The sequence below is a fragment of the Diospyros lotus genome, chromosome 1 (assembly GCF_014633365.1).
Source record: "Diospyros lotus cultivar Yz01 chromosome 1, ASM1463336v1, whole genome shotgun sequence".
In the NCBI taxonomy this organism is placed as follows: Eukaryota; Viridiplantae; Streptophyta; class Magnoliopsida; order Ericales; family Ebenaceae; genus Diospyros; species Diospyros lotus.
Genome location: NC_068338.1, coordinates 48,645,584 through 48,666,238, shown reverse-complemented (window position 1 = coordinate 48,666,238; position 20,655 = coordinate 48,645,584). Strand labels below are relative to the sequence as shown.

The following is a 20,655-nucleotide window of genomic DNA, read 5'->3' as shown; positions in this document are numbered from 1 at the left end:
CCCTTCAGTCTAAAGTATAAGCAGGTTTTGAAGTACATGGGGGGGACTAATTATTTTTGGTCCAAAGTTTAGGGAGTGAGATTAACAAAATAACTGAGTTTTCATGTTCACTTGTACCTGCAACAATTTCTTAATAAAAGTGTGGCAGAAAACTAATGCCGCTAGCCTGCTGCTGTCAAAATTAGCTGCGTATCCACCAACTTCTTCCTACTTTCAAAGCAATCACTTACCACTGCACACCACACAAATTCCCAAATCGCCCAAATAGCTAACTAGCAAGAAATAAAGCTGATATTTTTGTTTTCTTTCTAGAGTCAACAATTATATAACAGATGGCTAATTTTCAGAGAGGTGGTAACAGAATGAGCATTTACAAAGATGTGGAACTAGATCACCATGATGACATACTTATGAGTGGAGTTTCAAAAAGGCAAAAAAAAAAAAAAAAGGGGGGGGGGGGGGGGGATTTGTTTTTTTCACCAAAGAAATAGGAAGGTAGGCCTAATATAGTACAATCATTAACCCAATGATTATTATAGTCCAAGCTAGAAGTTCTGTGGTCAATTATACATTGAACTTTAAGACCCTGCACATAAAATCTATGCAGCAAAGTTTACAACAACTTATTGTATGCTAAAAGAACCTACTTCTCATGTTTCCATGTACCTGCCACATTTCTTCACCTATATATGTTGTAAAAGAGTAATCTGCTGCCAAACTGAGCTGCACATTCCACTTGCAGCCTGATATTTCACAATGCCTCCTGTAAATACAAGTACGTTAATCTTTAGACTTTTGAACATTGCTTCCAAACCAATCACCAGGAACAGCATACTTTCCCAGATTTTGCATCAGCTACTCAGAAATTCCTGTGAAAACCAGCTGACTACAATAAATAAGGATCAGCATTCTGATGTTTAAGAAACCTGGTGAGAACTAGTATGGTTTGACTTCATTCTGCTGTGTCAGATATCTATATTTCTCTGGGTTGACACGGACACTTTGCAGCAAAAATTCCCTTCTTTTCTGCATTCCAGAGGAAGGGGGCAGAAATTACAGTTGAAAATGCATAATGAACTGCTTCCACAAGCATCAGGTCAGAAAAGATGCAGGTTAAGCAGCAACCAGGACATGACAATGACATCAATGACAAGAAGAATATCAAACTTTGAGAGTGCCTGTACATACATGCCGAGCAGAACAAGTTCAAGATAATAAATAAAAGCTGGGAAATCTATACAAGGACAATAGCAACCCTGACCATGAAAAAAGGTTCACAAATGATAAGACAAAAAGATCCAAAAAGATGGGCTTTTTTAAAGGTAAAATGTTGACATTAAGTTACCAAATGCAACAACAATTGCAGATTTATACAACGTAGCAACGAGAAGTTAAGAGGAGTCAAGCCTGTCAACTGAATGCATTTTCAGGATAGCAGCTTTGACTTTAACATAACTCTGTACATCTCCGGCAATGGGAAATGAATTTACAGATAATTGTTGATTATCCTCCCAAAGCTTGTGAGAAGGGAGAAACTGACTCATTTTTGACAAAGCATTCATCCCTCTGGGTCAATGTCATCATCATCAGGAGCAACCTGTCGTGATTCTGATAGTGAAAGCCGCCTAGGCATTGCTGACCCTGTATCAGCAAGCCCTCCTGAGGATGATGCCAACAAACGACGGACAACTGGGGCATCGGCTGAAGATGTTGCAGCAACGTTGTATGAGAAAACTCCCATAGGATGATCAAATTTGCAACTTGGACCAAATTTGCAGATACCATAACGAGAATAAAAAATACATAAGGGCTCTCCCTGTAGGAAATACAACTTTATCAAATCAAAGAAAAACAAAAAGAGAAAAAAAATGAGAGAAAATTTTCTTACATAACAAATTGGTCATTCTTTGATGCACTAATATTATAGTCTACAAAATTAGAAAGGGTGGGGGAAGGGGGGAGAAAAAGAAAGAAAGAAAGAAATAAGTCTTTTTTTGCCAATCAAACAAAGACCAGAAAATGGGTTTAGACTTCTGACAAGATGAACATAACGAGAGCATCTTTTGAATAACCTACATGCCTTCAGAATGCTAGTGCACCGAGTTAAAGCATATGGTGATTGTCAAATGGGGAAAAGCAATGGTTGACATCTATTAAGACCAAAACCAAATTCAAACCATGCTCTCAAGATAAACTAGTGATGATTTCCATGAATGATTCCCTCAGATGTATAAGAATTGGTGTTACACGTGCAAGGAGAATTAAGAGATTATTGATCACTACATTCCTTCATTGTCTACTGACTAGGACGCATGGAGTCTCTTATGGTTTATATTTATGAGGTCTATTGGTTCATGATGCCACTGATGGTGAATCTTATGATTTCCTAGGACCAAAGTTTTTCGAGTCAAATAGACATGAGTGCCCAAAGGATAACTTCTGGCATGATACAGTCTACTTGATGGGTAGGGCTTTAAGGGTGTAAAATTGTTGATTTGGTCAATTAAAATGGAGCAATTTGATTTCCCATTTCGTGTGGCAGAGGAGATTTTTCATTTTTTAATTTTTATTACAGTTTATCATAGATTTTGGATAAATTGTATGTGCCCAGATTCTTTGTATTGGGTTCACCCCTTTAAGATGTTTCTTTTATGACATATTACATTTTTTTTTGCTAGCTGACATATTGCCTTCAAATATTATATGCACACACGCATCATGAAAATCATATTGGAAAAAAATTATAATTTTAACAGAATGTGAGAAAAAGTGTAATCTATTAAAGTCAACTCAAAGTTTGTCAGAATTTTCAATGTTAGCCTCAAACCTTTAATTCTTCTATTAATCCCTCCAACTTTCATATTTTAGTGAATTACAAAGAGCTCTACTATCTCATGATAATTTGCAGCTTGGAGCAGGGGAGTTCATTGGATGCTTCTACTATGACCAAGTTACAACAAAATATGTCTAGAATGACTACAGTAGTGTTCTATTTATTTTAATGATAAATAACAATGATGACATACAAAAAGAAAAGCCTTTTAAGGGGGCAAAACGCATACAAAAGAAGGTAGATAACTGGGGGTTCTCATTATCCATAATCAAGAAACCAGAAGCTCATCTATAAATTGCAAAAAGAAAAGACATACAAAAAGAAGAGTCCACCTTCAACCACAGGACAAGTAATGGAAAATTGTAACCCTTCAAACAAAAGGCAGAACTCACTGTGCCCTTAAAAGCTCTTCTATTTCTGTCAAGCCATATACACCAAAAATAGCCTTAGCAAACAAATGCCCAAAATGTACATTGACTGACCTCTAGGTATGCCCACCTCCTTACTCTCAAGAAATCTGAAACCAAATGTTGCATCATCCACTATGCACCCAAAACTACATCTATAAGACTCCACAACTCTGGCACCAAACAATAAACAAGAAGATGATCCATGTAGATTCACCACTCTCTGTACACATGAAGCACCAATCAACTACTAGATGCATATACTGCCTTAAGTTATCAGAGGTAAGAACGGAATTGGACAATAGTCCAAACAAGAACACAACCTTGGGAGGAACAATTGTGCTTCAGAAGGCTTTCCAGGGAAAAATAACATCCCTTTGTCACAGAGAGAGTAGAAGGAACAAACAGTGAAGATCCTCTCTTTAGTGGGCACTAAACCCATCTGTCCTCCAATTATTTGTTATTTCTAAATCTTCCATTCATCAACACACCTCCCCCCCCCCCCCCCCCCCCCCCCAACGGGGGAACCCCCCAGGCAGCAGCATCACTTCATTGCCTTGAGATTTTAATCTCTAGAATTGGGTAGTTTTTCTAACAGAAGGTTGACTACAATCTAAGGCATTCTCTTATGGAGATATTAAACTGCAAGGCCAGCCAAATCAAAGACCATGTGAAAAGGAAAAGAAAAAAGAAAATGATAAGTGGAAAAAAAGTATAGAAGAATATTACATTATTTCAAGAAAAAAGTCAAATAAAAGGGGAAAAAGTGTGAGACAGGAAAATGTCTTAAACATGTTGTCAAAAAGGAAAAAGTATGTCATATTGAGATATAAATAACTTCTTCATTAAATCATAAAAGAAAATTATCCAGGTTATGAACTAAGACAATTATGTGATATTGAGACTACTTGTGCAGCATGGGTGTTGATCATAAAGTAAGAAATCTAATTGAAAATCATAGACAACTTACTGGACGTAAGGAAGGCCAAGTGGACTCAAGACACAGTCTGGAACCGGAATTAGTCTTTCCCTGGGATGATGAAACTTACAAACCGCACCATACTTGCAATCTCCAGTCTTCATATAAAACTGACATTCAGGTTGGCCAGGTCTCTCAGGAAATACATTCTCCCTCTGTAATGCCAAATATCCTACTGGCACAGAACCCGAGTGATACTGAGAAAGCATCCCTTGAGACCCTACATTTGCTGATTCTTTCTGGTGTGAAGTTCCATAAATCTGGCTGCTTCCTGCTGTTTGCTGCTGGCTCTCAGGAGATGAAACTGAACTCAGCTGACCCTGGAAATGGAGTCTCCAGTAAGAAGATTGCAGTTGGCTCACAAGTTTTACATAATATACTCACCCTTAACTCACATTCAAAGATATTACAGAACATATATTGTTATCAGATTATAAATAAAAAAAAAAAAAAAGGAAGGAGAAGATGTAACAAGATTTAAGATATTTAATAAAAGATCTTAACAATGATTTCAGGTGATGTTTTGATGAAGCCATGATCAGATGATAGAAGACAACCTTCACTCCGTGAGCGATGCAGGACAGTTCTGGTATTGCTAGAATACCAAGTAATTGGAGGTGTATTTAAGGTTAAAAAGCAAGGGGAAATTGTTGGCAAGGCTAGGGTTTAGGTATGTAACAAGTTGATAGGCAGTTTAGAGGTAAAATGTGTCAAAAAAGATAAAATTTGAGGGGCTGAAATTAGGAGTGGAAATAGGGTTGAGAAATTAAGAATCTGAAACTGAAATATTAGAGAGGGGGGGGGGGGGGGGGGGGGGTTCTTCTAGGTATCACATCAAGGGTTAGGATTGCATCACACAATTCAAAGAAAGCATAACATGCTTACAGAAAATTGTAGGTAATTGTTCTATTCACCAAGGAAAAAGGAGAGGTTACAATGATATTTATAGAGTTATAGTAATCCTATTCCTACCAGGATTAGGAAATCCTTTTCCAATTAGAAAGCAAAAACACAACGTATCCACTAGTGGGATTGGCTAAGCAAAAACTAAAACTATTACTAGTGAGACTAGAAAAGACCATAAATAAAACCCCAACACATAACCAGACATACCAAAACACCCTAGGAAACATTCATAGAATAACAAATATAGCATCAAAATTAAGCATAGCAAAGCTCCCAGGAGAGACTTTCATCCAAAACTTCCCAAATTAATGCTTGGGCCTTAGAAACATATTTCTAGAGGTCGTTGCCAACATCCTCCATCAATGAGCTCTACTAATTTATCAGTAATGCAACAAGTACAACAAGGATTTTACACGTCCACACAAAGGTGAATGTCCAAATGTGCAGAAACATCACCATAATGATATTTATAGCAATACTTACTGGAAAAAAATGATGTTATAGCAATATAAATTGTTCAGTATATAGAAGAATATATTATGGGGTAAAATTAATAAATAGTCACTAAACTTTAAAGTTGTAATTATTTGCTCACTCAACTTTACTTATCGTTAACCATCTATCACTCGTTATAACTCCGTTAAATATTATAAACGGAAAATACTAACGGAATCTGACGTGGCTAACGGAATCTAACGTGACAAAAGTAAATTTAACAAACACTCACTGAACTTTAAAAATATAACTAATTACTCACTGAATTTTGCTCAGCGTTAATCACCTATCACCCCGTTACATCACCGTTTGATCTTGAAACATATTAAAAACTTTTTATATGCTTTTAAGATCACTTACTTTTCAAACCAAAAGTTAAAATTAAATTAATAATTTAAATTAAAAAAATTACTGATGCAAATCAAAAGTAAACAAAAAATCAATTTAATTTTTTTTATCTTCATTACGAACAACGAAATTCACAAAAAAAAGTATTCAATAATGAGACCAAGAGCCAAAAACTAATTACAAAAATCGTATTTGTAAGAAAATGATATCATATGCATTTTTTTATATAGAAGAAATACGATTTTTATAATTAATTTTTGGCTCTTGGTCTCATTATTGAATACTTTTTTTTGTGAATTTCGTTATTCGTAATGGAGGTAAGAAAATTTAAATAGATTTTTTTTTTTTACTTTTGATTTGCTTCAATAATTTTTTAAATTTAAATTATTAGTTTAGTTTTTGACTTTTGGTTTGAAAAGTAAGTGATCTTAAATGCATATAAAAAGTTTTTAATATGTTTCAAGATCAAACGATCATGTAACCGGTGTTTTTCAAGATCAAACGGTGATGTAACGGAGTGATAGATGGTTAACGTTGAGCAAAATTCAGTGAGTAATTAGTTACATTTTTAAAGTTCAGTGAGTGTTTGTTAAATTTACTTTTGCCACGTCAGATTCCGTTAGTATTTTCCGTTTATAATATTTAACGGAGTTATAACGAGTGATGGATGGTTAATGATAAGTAAAGTTAAGTGAGTAAATGGTTACAATTTAAAGTTAAGTGAGCAAATAATTACAACTTTAAAGTTCAGTGACTATTTATTAATTTTATCCATATATTATGTGTAGCAGGTCAAACTTTGGAGAATCTATTGATTATTTCAGGTTTTGTTCATTCATTCTTATGTATGGGGTCTGAGTCATGTCAATTCCGTTTTGGTTATTCATTGATCATTATTCTCATTGTACTTGGTTATTCTAAACGAAACATCATCATAAAAAGTTAGGTTAAGTGTCTTCAGTTCAATCATTCTGGAAAAAGTGCACTTGAGTTCTTCATGTCATGTGCATATCATCTCCAAGCCTACTTCTGAATGTTAATTTCTTCATATTTGGCTAAGGAGGAGTTGAATGTGATTGTCAAAATTTTAGGTTGTAAGTTGGGTTCCTTGCTGTCTAATTATCTACAGATACTTTTAGGCCTAGATTCATATCTAAGGCAGAGTGTGATAGCGTTATTGAGAAGTACAGGAAAAACTTGCCTCTTTGAAGTATCTCTCAGGAGGTTGGTTAACCCTAATAAGTATTCTTTTTCCCTTTTTTTGCTAGGTCTAATAAAGAATATTCTATTTGGTATTGCAACTAGTTTAATGTCCATTTTTGTTGGATCTGGTTTTGGTTACTGGGAGGGTAGAGAGGTCCTAGAGGAACTTTCTTTTGCGTGTTTTTTGTGCATGTGAGGTGGGGGAGGGGGAGAATAGGAGATGCATTTAAGTCAGTGTCATGACCCAAGGAGCATTAAAGGGATAATATGGTAATAGGCTTATGATAATTGTTAGGAGATATTTAGCAATTGGTTAGGAGCACATGGGTGAGTTGGGATGCTGTTATGAGTCTGATATGCCTATATAAGGCTATTGTAAATAGATGGGATGGCTCATGCTTGAATGAAAAATGAATATTCTCATTTCTCTCTAGAATTCTCTCAAAATCTCCCTCACGTTTCTCTCTTGTTTCTTCCCCCTTTCTCTCAATATCTCTCCCTCAATTCTATGTGTTATCTTCCCAATTTCTGTCCAAATTCCCCTATAAACATTATGTTCTTAATCCTGAGCCTCTCGGATCCTTCCGAATTCCAATCTAATCCTAGTTAAACCCTAGGTACATGACAAACTGGTATCAGAGCGGTCAATCCTTGCCTGTGGTTCCAATTCATTTGAAGACTAGTGAAATCAATTTCAATAATTAAAGCCCAGGCTCCGGTGATTCAACGGACTTGGCGAGTTCAAGCATTCTAGCGAGTTTGGGTGGGTCTCTCGGCTGGGGATTAATTTTCGGCCATTGATGCTCGAAATTAGATTCCGATGCATGGAGGTGATTGATGGCCGCTGTACTTGATTCTCGAAATTTGAAGACGATTACGGTTGGTATTAGTAGGTGAGTTTAGGCGACAATCAATGTTGAGCATCGGGAACTATTTGTGTAGAGGCGATCTACAATTAAGCGATCGAGCAATGAGTTGTCCACGTTCCAAATCTGAGTCGGAAGGGAACAAGGAGTGAGCGAAACCGAGAGGGCGCAAGCAGATCTTGGTTTGAACTTGTAGGTGGAGTCCATTGTGAGAGGCGGATTCCTCCGATTCCTTTGCTCGTTGATTTTCGAACCTTAGGCGGTAGAAATCGATCAATTGTTAGGCAATCCTTAGTGATTAGGATTGAGAATCCTTAGGTTGTGGTTTCAATACAGTTTCTTGGCCTATTGCTTTTCTAGCCAATGAGATTTTGTCCAGAAGGAGTAGTGTACGAAAGAGACCAATGGAGTCTGAATTGCAGCAGAGGGATGCTGCATTTTTAGTAGGGTGTCCTGCTGGTGAAGCCAGGGGAGGCAGTGCACCCATGAGGCAATTAGAGCCTCAATGGCAGCAAGAGAACGCTGAATATTCAGTTGGCAGCAACAGGAATCATGAACATTTTAGCCAAAAGAATCAAACAAGGGAAATGGTGAATAATGAGTCTAGTCGAATTCACAAGAAACCCAACAACAAGATACATGAGTGCAAGCAATTCGGACGTATGTTACATGACCAGTTGCAAGAGTTTGCAATGATACTTACTAAGAAGTATCATTACAGCTTTCTCGCTGAATTCTTCGAAGATTATCGCGAAAGTTTTAACAAAGAGGAATTTCTGAAAATGGACCAGCCAAAGGAGAAGTCAAGATGGCGGGAAGGGGATTCATTGCTTACCTCCAATGTGGAGTGGAAGAAGGATACTGGTTTCGGCGAAATTGACAAGGAAGGTGGCTGTTAGGACAGTGCTGGCAGCAACAACAGAAATTCCGAGGGTTTGGTCCAGGGTGTTTGGACAAAAAGAGAATTAAAGGAATACTCTAATTCCTTTGGAAAGGAGGTTGTTGATGAGGATGATCAAGATGATAATCTTGGAAGTCCAAAACAAAAGATGCTTGAGGCATTCAATCAGTTGATAGGAATGACAAGAGACACCAAGGAATTTCTGGAATTGAAGAGGGATTCAACTGCAGTGATTGAGAAGTTAAAAGAAGAAATAATACCCCAAGATGCACCTACTGAAAGGCTGCAAGGAAATAATAGGGAAGCAATTGATGAAGTGATAGAGGAAGCCAAGGCTAACTCATTAGTGCATGGGCAGAAGGATTTGGTGGTGTTCCAGATCAAAAGTTTGTGGGAAATAGAATATCATTGGATCAGGAAAATCCGATTGAAGGACCATCAATCTATATAGATATTGGTGCTAAAATCCTTCCTCTGATTCTGGACCTATCGAAAGCTAAGAATGGGAATACCTGCAACATTTATCCTAGGCTGGGTCAAGATTGTGATGGACCACATGCAGTTAAAGAAGGCCCTAAGTATATTGCTCCTTTGTCTTTGGATCTGAAGAAGGCTAAGTCATCCTTGGTTGGGGTTAAAATAGGTATCACACAACCCTTTGGCAAGAAGGCTAAGGGAGATAGCTGAGGAAGTCGAAGGTTTTGCCGAAGGAAACAAAACTCCTGCTACTGTGTTGTTTTTTACTCTTACTAGAAAATCCGAGTTGCTATCTACTGCATGGTGGGATGAACCAATGGCTAATTGTGTTCTTAAAATGGAGACCAATCTGATTTGAACAAGGAAGAAGAAGAGGCCTAGAAGGAGAAAGAAAGATAAATTAGATAGAGAAGGCATGAATTGGATGAAACAATGGCTACTTGCTGCAAGTTCTTGGGGACAAGAACTCTCAATAATGGGGGAATTGTCATGACCCAAGGAGCATTAAAGGGGTAATATAGTAATAGGCTTATGATAATTGTTAGGAGATATTTTAGCAATTGGTTAAGAGCACATGGGTGAGTTGGGATGCTGTTAGTTGTCCGATATGCCTATATAAGGCTATTGTAAACAGATGGGATGGCTCATGCTTGAATGAAAAATGAATATTCTCATCTCTCTAGAATTCTCTCCCAATCTCCCTCACGTTTCTCTTTTGTTTCTCCCCCCTTTCTCTCAATATCTCTCCCTCAATTCTATATGTTATCTTCCTTATTTCTATCCAAATTGCCCTCTAAACATTCTGTTCTTAATCCTAAGACTCTCGGATCCTTCTGAATTCCAATCTAATCCTAACTAAACCCTAGGTACATGATAGTCAGTTAGTAAGGAAAAAATTGCAAGCCTCTTTTGGAAAGTGATCTAGGCATTAGGAAACTTGGGCTTTGTACAAACCATTACAATGAAAATGGTTTGGGAGATTTGTTCTTGAACTCAATAGTTTTTGTATGAGAGGAAAAATATGGGTTTGCATGGGGAAATTGGCAAATGGGCTGCCTTCTTTGAATGCAATCTCCAAGAATGAAAAATGGACTCAACTAATGCCTTACTGGATGACAAATAAATAAATTTTCATTGACATATTGGGTTTAGGATTGAGGATTATATGTAAATGCAAATACAACAGGATAAAGTGAACCAGACTTGTTTGGACATCCTTGTTGGTTGTATGTCTAACTAGATATGTTGAACAAATAACCAACACACCAACGCAAATGTCTAGTATTCTGAAATGGGCACTTCACAGATTTGCAAATGACTACGTAATATGGATATTGATACGTCATCTTCAAAATGCTTGTAACAGCAAAGGAAATATCAGCCAAAGAATTTTCAGAGGCACAATTCACGCTGAAAGGACATCTCCTTTGAATAGATGCATAAAAAATTTATTGAATGGATATAGTAGCAAACAAACAGACAGAAGATGCATGCTTCATTGAAAAAACCAACAACATATCCAGCCTTTATCCCACTATCATTGAAAAAACCAACATTTAAATAAAATTCAAATCATTACTTAGAAAGAAAAAAACATGTGACTGCCACAATGTTACTTAGACAAAAGGAAAAATCTGATATGCCTCAGGCATAGTTGGGGCATTACTATTTCAGTAAGTTTTATTTGTGTGTGTGTTGGGGAGGGGGGGCAGGGGCGGGGAGCAAACTTTGTAAATATCTAAGAGAATTATGGTATGGCATTACTACCAACCAGGGCAAAAATCTTTTCATTCTTTTTTATTTTCTCTTTGTCATGTTTTTCCCTGAAGCCTCCGTACATTACAAGTAAGCAGATCAACAGTCTAGCCATTCTTAATTAAACTTCCTCCCATGGACACCCAAGTATTTTATAGGAGGAAGTCTATTCTGTCCATGTAGAAAGCAGTGTAGTAAAATTCATAGAATTTACGAAGTCAAAGGATCAAAAGCTTACACCATAGGCATTCCAGCCTGGGACTGATACCACACCCTGAGGCAGTATCAAAGGAGCATAACTTGAAGGGCCTTGCCAGCGTGGATTGGGAATAAAAGAAGCTCTTGACAAGGGCCAGTTTGTCATTCCTCCTGGATATGATTGCTGAGTAGGAGTTGTTGGAGAATGGACTGGAGGATAGACAGAAGAACCATGTAAAGAGACCATCATATTAGATGGCTGAGGATGGTGGAACTTACAAGTGTTCCCAAACTTGCATTGCCCAGTTCTTAAATAATATGCACACTCAGTTTCATTCTGCAAGCAAATACAAAGAGCAAATTAAAAAAGGAATGACATTTCAACCAATCCAAAAGCACAAAATATTTACCTCAAGTAAAAAGCTTATGAAAATTTAAACCGATTTGATATAAGAGATGGGGAAAGGTGTATGTGTGTATAAATTGACCAAAGCAAGAGAATGAAAAAAACAAGGGATTTGAGCCATGTAAAATGCATAGAACGCGAAAGCCAAAAAGCACTAGTAAACGAGGAGTGATCAAGGAGAGATGAAAGAAGTATTTCTCAAAGTTAATTAATGTAGGTTGATAAACAAGTATTATTCTAAGGCATCTTAGTAACTCTTAAAAAGATAGAAATTATATGTTTTATAGGTATATATGTCCAAATGAAAAAAGAAAAAAGAAAAAGTGAGCATTGAAAAAGAAGAAGAACAGTAAAGTAGTGGGAACAAATAATATACCAATAGAAGAATAGAAATACACAAGAGAAGAGAGCATTTTTTGTTGGTGAAATCGTATAATGCGATTCTTAAATTAGAAAAGATGCTAGACAAATGGTAGAAGAGCACTTTAGTGCCTATTTACAAGAATAAAGGAAATGTTCAAAATTGTGGAAATTACAGAGGCATCAAGCTCATGAGCCACACTATGAAACTTTGGGAGAGAGTTATTGAGCAAAGATTAAGAAAAGAAACCAAGGTGTCCAAAAACAAATTTGGTTTCATGCGTAAGTCAACAACGGAAGTTGTATACTTGCTAAGGTGCCTAATGAAAAGGTATAGAGGAACAAAAAGATTTATATATAATATTTATAGATTTAGAAAAAATTATGACAAAGTTCTTAAAACAGGTTATTAAAAATCATGTATCGTGGAGCAGAAACATGGGCCAAAACATATGGAGGAGATATTGAAGTTTTCCCAATTAAAATAAGAATACATCAAGCATCTACTTTAAGCCTTAACTTGTTAACCTTAGTAATGGATAAACTCACTAAACATATCCAAACAAATGTGCCTTGGTATATGTTGTTTGTACACAACATGGTGATAGTGGATGAGACAAAAGAAAGTGTGAATACATAAAAATATGGAGGAACACTTTAGAATCTAAAGATTTTAAATTAGCATATTGAAAATTGAATATATGAATTGTAAGTATAGTAAAAATATACGCATAGATGATGTTATGGCAAAACTAGAAAATCAAGTCATGCCAAGAAATGAGGATGTTAACTGAGGAGTTAAGGCTAGACTGAAAAAAAATGTATCCATTGCTTTATATGATAGTAAGATTCAGTTTAAGTTAAAATAAAAGTTTTATTAGACCACCTTTGTTGTATGACACAGAACATTGGGCAATAAAGCACCAACATCTGCAAAATATGAGCATCATGGAGATGAGGATGTTAAGATAGATGTGCGACAATATGAGCATCGTGGAGATGAAGATGGATGAGCAAAATATGAGCATCTCCATTTGCGTATTATAGTTAGACTTTTCAGAACATAATACTACAAGATATAAAAAGTTTGAGCTTCAATTTTGGTTAAAAATGCTTCTCCCCTCTAATAATATGACCATATTGGCAAAATTGCAGACTAATTAATTGCCATTTCATACAAAGTCCTTGCTCTATCAAAATTCATAAATTTGGCAAGTACAAATTGGATATGTCTTGTATCTGTGTTCATGCAATGAAGTATCCCACCAATATACTACATATTAGCTATAAATGAGAAAGGAATGAATAAAGAAATCAGAATTTTAATTGTCTGTGCCACAGGTTGATGAACAGCTATTACCAGAAAATAGGACATAAATTTAGTGAAACAAGAGAGAGGAAACTAGTTAATGCAAACCGGTCGAAGTGGAAAGCCTAAAACATTTAAGGTAACTCTTCCAGCAATTCCAGCCTTGTCTCTAGGATGATGGAATTTGCATGTGGCTCCAAACTTACAAGTTCCTGTCTTCAAGTAGTACTGGGGAAAAAATTGAAAAAAAAAAAAGAATAAAAATTGAACTTAGAATTAAAAAAAAAAAATTTAAATGATAAACTGAGCTCTATTATTATATAAGGGAGAAAAGAAGATTCATAACCTTAACATGATACTTCACAACTACATTCAAGGAATGGAATCTGAATTAAGCTCTAATAGAGACAAAGTTAACAATCAACTGGGGCATGCATATATTTAAGTGTATGACAAAAATTAACAAATAACATGTGTGATACTTTGAGTAATTGGCAATGTTAACTGGCATAATGGAGACAAAGTTATTGACATAACACAGTTAAATACTGGAAATATGGGTTCTAAATTAAGGAAGAAACATGTACAGTTTCACTTTGCAGTAAAATCACTACCTCTTTTTGTCAAGTCTCAGGTGGACAAGAGACAAACAAAAGAAACTAGACCATATTCATCTTTGGATACAGTCAAATTCTAAATGAATCCTCTTCCCCTTCTGCAATCTCTTCATTGCATGGATTGGGATGACAAATAGTTGCAGGATGCTACAGGAGTGTTAGGACCCTAGTCCTAACTAAGGTTTTCTTTGAAGATAGAATTGAAAGAAAGGGAAAAACATACATAAATGAGGGGAGAAACAGACAGAATAATAAAGGGAAGCCGAGAAATGAGGGAAAAATTAGGGGATTGTTCTCTTCATGTTTCAGTTTTAAGTTTTGAATTTTGAATTCATTTTCAATTTTGTGTTTTGAGTGTATGTTTTGAGATTGTTGAAAACGTGTTCTTTTTGTCTGTAGCATTTTTCGCATTTTAAAAATTTTGAGCGTGTTTCTGATGAAAACAACTCCGCTTAGGGATATTATTCACTGTTAGTCCCAACCTCGAATAAAAGAGGAGGGTTGTGTTAGGTAGCTGACAGCTAACGTAAAACCTAGTCAGATCTAAAACATGAACTCTAGACAAACTATGAAAAATCGTTGGGGCGTAACCCTTTATAGCAACACGCTACACTGCTCATGTGTAGTGTCAGGTGAGTTAGGGCCACTGTATCGGTGCTCGGATGTAGTGACAAATGAGCAAAGGTCCTCGCATTTGCTTAGACGGATGCGGGTAAAGAAGCTAGTCCAAAATCAAATTCAAAGTCAAAGCCAAAATCAAAATCATGGATTAAGGATTGGGTCATAGAAAATAGGAACATTAATAGGCAAAACTATGAAGTGGTAGATGTGATGATTATGAGAAAGATTAATATTATGCGCCTTCAAGAGACGAAATGGATAGGAAAAAAAGCAAAAATTTTATCAGAAACTGAATATAAAATATGGTACACAAAAAATGATCGAGCGAAAAATGGAGTAAGGATTATTATGGATAAAAGCTTAGTAGATGAGGTAGTGGATGTATAGAGAATAGGGGATAGGATTATTGTGGTGAAGATTGGTCTAGAAAGAATGACTATGAATATCTTTAGTACATATGCATCACAAGCGGAGTTAGATGAAGAGATAAAAGTAAAATTCTGGGAGGACCTAGAGGGACTCATACAAATGATACCAAAAGGAGAGAGAGTGATTATAGGAGGTGACTTAAATGGTCACGTGGGTAGAGACAAAAATGGCTATAGAGGGGCACATAGAGAGTATGGATTCAGGAAAATTAATAATGAGGGTAAGTATATTCTAGATTTTGCTATGGCATATGGGCTCATCATAACCAATACTAGGTTCAAAAAACGGGACGAACACTTAATCACATATAAAAATGTCACATCAAACACCCAAATAGATTACTTCATCGTGAGATAAGAGGATCGGTTATGTTGTAGGGATTGTAAGGTGATACCGAGGGAGTGTTTGACTACTCAACATAGACTTTTGGTACTTGATGTCCAAGTAACAAATTGGAAGAGAAAAAATCACATAAAACAAAATCCAAGAATTAGGTGGTGGGATTTAAAAGGAGAGAAACAATTAATCTTCAAAGAAAAATTAAGGGGTAGAAGGGAATGGAATGGAGAAGGACAGGCAAACCAAATGTGGAGGGAAATGGTTACTGTCCTAAGAAGCACAACAAAGGTAGTCCTTGGAGAGACAAATGGTAGAGCCCCAAACCTTAAGGAGTTTTGGTGGTGGAATGAAGAGGTACAATTGAAAATTAGAAATAAGAAAACTTGCTATAAGGCTGTATATCAATGCAGTAATGAAGAAAACCTAAAAAATTATAAAGAAGCGAAAAATGACACAAAAAGAGTTGTTAGTGAAGCAAGGTCAAAAGCATATGAGAATCTATATAAACGACTTGATACAAAAGATAGAGAAAGGGATATATATAAATTAGCTAAAGCAAGAGAAAGAAAAACAAGGGATCTAAACCAAGTGAAATGTATAAAAGATGAAAACCAAAATGTATTAGTGAATGAGGGAGCGATTAAGGAGAGATGGAAGAAGTATTTCACAAATTATTCAATGATGGTGGGGACACAAGAGTTAAGTTGGGACATCTTAGTAACTCCGAAGGGAATGTGAGCTATACATTTTATCGAAGCATAAATTCAAAAGAAATAAGGCAAGCATTAAAAAAGATGAAAAATCATAAGACGGTGGAACCGGATAATATACCAATAGAAACATGAAAATGCATGGGAGAAGAGGGCATCTCCTAGCTAACAAAATTATTTAACGCGATCCTTAAATCAAAAAAGATGCCAGATGAGTGGGGGAAGAGTACTTTGGTTCCTATATACAAGAACAAATGAGATGTTCAAAACTGTGAAAATTACAAAGGAATTAAGTTAATAAGCCATACCATGAAACACTGGGAGAGAGTAATAGAGCAGAGGCTCAGAAAAGAAGCAGACTTCTCGGAAAATCAGTTTGGTTTCATGCCTAGTAGGTCAACAATGGAAGCTATATACCTACTGAAGTGCCTAATGGAAAGGTATCGGGATCATCAGAAAGACCTGCATATGGTGTTTATAGATCTAGAAAAGGAACGGACGTCTCGAAAATCAATTTGGTTTCATGCCTGGTAGGTCAACAATGGAATCTATATACCTACTGAAGTGCCTAATGGAAAGGTATCGGGATCATCAGAAAGACCTACATATGGTGCTTATAGATCTAGAAAAGGCCTATGATAGGGTCCCTAGAGAAATATTTGGAGAGTTTTAGAGAAGAAATGAGTCCGAATAGCTTATATACAAGCCCTTAAGGACCATGGTGCAGAGACAAGGGTCAGAACATGCGGAGGGGATACTGAAACGTTTAAAATTAAAATGGGATTGCATCAAGGTTCTGCACTAAGTCCATACTTATTTACTTTAGTAATGGATGAACTCACTAAATACATTCAGACAGAGGTGCCATGGTGTATGCTATTTGCAGATGACATAGTGTTGGTGGATGAAACAAAAGAGGGAGTAAACACTAAGCTTGAGTTGTGGAGAAACAATTTAGAATCCAAGAGATTTAAATTAAGTAGAAGGAAAACAAATATATGGAATGTAAATTTAGTAAGAATGCTAGAGTGGATGATGTTATAATAAAATTGGGAGACCAAATCATACAAAGAAAAGACTAATTTCGATATTTGGGATCAGTGATTCAAGAAGATGGAGAAAGTCACGAGGATATCATGCATAGAATTAAGGCAGGTTGGCTAAAATGCAGAAATGCATCGGGGGTGTTATGTGATGGTAAAATCCTATTAAAACTGAAAGGAAAATTCTATAGAACAGCTATAAGACCAGTTTTGTTGTATGGCTCAGAATGTTGGGTAGTCAAATACCAACATGAGCAAAAGACGAGCGTAGTGGAGATGAGGATGCTAAGATAGATGTGCAGCCATACAATATAAGATAAAATTAGAAATGACATTATTCGTAATAAGGTAGGAGTAGTGCCAACCGAGGAGAAGATGAGAGAGACTAGACTAAGATAGTTTGGTCATGTGAGAAGAAGACCAAGAGACACTCCTGTGATGAGAGTTGATGAAATGAAACAATTAGTTAAAAAAAGAGCTAGAGGCAAACCTAATAAGACTTTGGGAGAGACAATAAAGTTTGATATGAAGTGTATGGGCTTAAATGAAGATATGACAAAAGACAAAAATACATGGAAGTCTAGAATTTATGTAGCCGACCCCACATAGTGGGATAAAGGCTAGATATGTTGTTGTTTCTGATGAAAACAACCAAAATAACTTTTTGTTATTTTGAGTTTTCTTTACAAAATTTTTCCTTATTTTTTAAAATATGAAAGTAAACACGTTTTCACTATTTTGGAACAGCCTAAAAATAGCAAAGAGAACAAGGTCTAGAATTCTGATATATATTCTTCAATTCTGATGATTCCTGAAACTGTGCATAATCTTATATATCAAGTTATCTAGCAGTTACTTAGTAGCAATTACCACTACAGCACTACTTTCCCATTACTCTATAACTGTAAATTAATTGTAAATAAGACCCAAATACTCCTAAAACATAATTGTAAAAAGCAACTAAATAAATATATAGTAACATAACTACCTAATTCACTTGGGCTCGTGACATTCCCTCTTCCTTAAAGGATTTCTTGTCCCCAAGAAATCATAGCAATGGCCATTGTTCTTCATCCAATCATAGCTTTCACTATCTGCTTTATCCTTCTTAGACCGTTCTTTCTAGTGATTTTGCTGGAAATGCCTAAAAGATCAACAAAGTCTGTTACTAGTCGAGGGTGAATTTTAACTCTTTTTCCCTCCTCTTTGCTGGCTCTATCTAGTAAATCCCCAATTACTAGCTTTGCATTGACATCAGGTATTGGAGTGGTACCTATTCTTTCCAAAATAGCAGGTGTTATCCTAGGATTACTTAAATATGAATCTTTAGCCGAAAACACACCTATCACATACACAATCATTCACGGTTTGAATGATATTCAATCAGAACAGAAAACACAAATAAATTAAAAGCCAACAATATATACAAAATGAATAGAAACAGAAACAGAATTGAAAGAAGAAGAACACGCAAACCAAACATCCACAAGAACACCGAGATTATCCTAGTTCAGATTGTCCTTTAGAACAACCCCACATCCAGCCTAAGAACCCTCCAACAGCAGCCTTTTTTGATTCAAAAAACAATAACCAGTACAACTAGTTGCACCCCACGATTACAAGCCTTCTCTCAAGATTACAAAAAGCTATTCTAAAATCACAAACTTTCCTCTCTTAAAGCTTTCTCGTGAAACAATAATATCATGCATTAATGATGCCTAGCCCCCCTTGCCCTATTTATAGAATATTAGGACGATAACTCCTAGGCTATTACAAAACTGGGTATTGATATTACCAGATTACCCCAACTTAACAACTAATTACAAGTAAGGCCACTGCCTATCTCTACCTTCTAAAACCACATAATAAACCTGTGCAAAGACACTGCTATCATTGCCCTCAATACTGTAGACAACTCTAATAAATCTCCACCATCATCTTAGAGTATGATCCATTCCATTCTTCATCCATCAAAACCTTAGCCTGCTCTTCCTTTGGTTCCAACATGATATACCTGATCATCAACACAAACAAACATTAAGAATTTCCAAACGATGCTGTAAATTTTGACAATGGAACAACCTTGGATAACATATCAATTGCATTATCTATACCTGCAACTTTTATTAGAATTAATTCCTCCTTCTCAAGGATTTCCCTAATGAAATTATTCCTAACATTAATATGACTTGTTTTCTTCATGGTGGGATTGATTCTTAACCAAGAGATTGTACACATCTCAACTCAACCTTAACATTCTTTCTAAGAGTTTTGCTGCATAATCAGCAGCCAATCCAAGGTTCTTCTTCTAGACTTGCTCCACCATAAACCAAATCCATATCTAATGTTAATTTTACATACCCAAGAGTCCAATTTCACAACATCCTAGTGAACCCTACCCGGATTGGCCTTAAATCCGCTAGACTTACTCATAGCATGCCAGCTCCGACCTTTAGGCTTTACCACTGCATTTGAGTAGGAAACTTACTCATTTCTCTTATGCTTGCTTCCTTATTAGAGGATTGCTCATCTCTCTTAACTTCTTTACCATCTTACAAAAGTATGTCTATTTTTGGATAAACTGGCTGCCTAAGCTGTCCTTTCTCTTACTTCTATGCCTAATATTTTCCCAGCTTCTCCTAGATCCTATACTTCAACTGCTGACCTAAATCTCAGCTTTTAACGTGAGGATCTCTATGGCTGATTACCAGAGATGATGCATTTACATCTCTGTAGGCATATCTTTGAAATAATTCACAGCTACCAAATGCACTCATTTTAAACCCTTGGACTATCATAAGAGAATCACATTTCTTATACCAATGCCTTGGGGATTGACTTAATTCATAGAGAGACCTTCTAAGCAAATATACTTGCTCACCTTTCCCTCTATCCTGAAATCCCTTGGGCTACTCTATAAGAATACTTCCTCTCAAACCTTCATGGAGAAAGGCTGTTAGTGACACTATTTAAACAAGAATTAAGTCTTAAAGTGTTGTCCTAGCTTAATAGCCACTAGCCTAGTCTTTACCTAGCCTTTTCTCATTTCCAGCACCTACCTTAATCTCAAATAGTCACTCACAGCTCACCACCCCTTTATCCTAAGGGTTCATCCACTAAAGTCCAAAGCAACTCCATGTCACGAACCTAGAGTTCGTGATAGGTTAAAGAGGAATTGGCGAAGAAAATCAGATTGTAGGAGGGAGAAATCAGTAGTTAGAGGGAGAGATATTAAGGGAAAGAGAGGGAGAAATAGAGAACAGAAAAGAGAGGAAGAAGAACGAGAGAGGAAGAATGGTAGAGGAAATAAAATGGAATTTCAATTCAATAATTTTCAGCATACCATCCCCTCCATTTACATCAGTTAGTGACACTGTTTATATAGGCATATTTGTCCCCTAACAGCCTTGCACATGCAGCCATGTGCACCTAACTAATTACTAAAATATCCCT

The 20,655-nt window shown here is 36.2% G+C and overlaps 1 protein-coding gene across 6 annotated transcripts in view; it reads right to left on the bottom strand.

The window, feature by feature from the left end:
• Positions 1–1,295: 1,295 nt before the first annotated feature.
• The window catches only part of LOC127790271 (zinc finger CCCH domain-containing protein ZFN-like), a 36,821-nt gene continuing 17,461 nt past the window's right edge, over positions 1,296–20,655 (bottom strand). For 5 of the 6 annotated variants that reach the window (XM_052319682.1, XM_052319698.1, XM_052319675.1 and 2 more), the window contains 4 exons: positions 13,552–13,671; positions 11,409–11,705; positions 4,211–4,539; positions 1,296–1,816 (listed from right to left, as the gene is read on the bottom strand). In XM_052319682.1, the coding sequence (XP_052175642.1) occupies positions 1,504–1,816; positions 4,211–4,539; positions 11,409–11,705; positions 13,552–13,671 (1,059 nt within the window). In that variant the 3' untranslated portion in view covers positions 1,296–1,503. The remainder of the gene's footprint in view (positions 1,817–4,210; positions 4,540–11,408; positions 11,706–13,551; positions 13,672–20,655) is intronic. The other variant, XM_052319708.1, reaches the window with a different exon arrangement.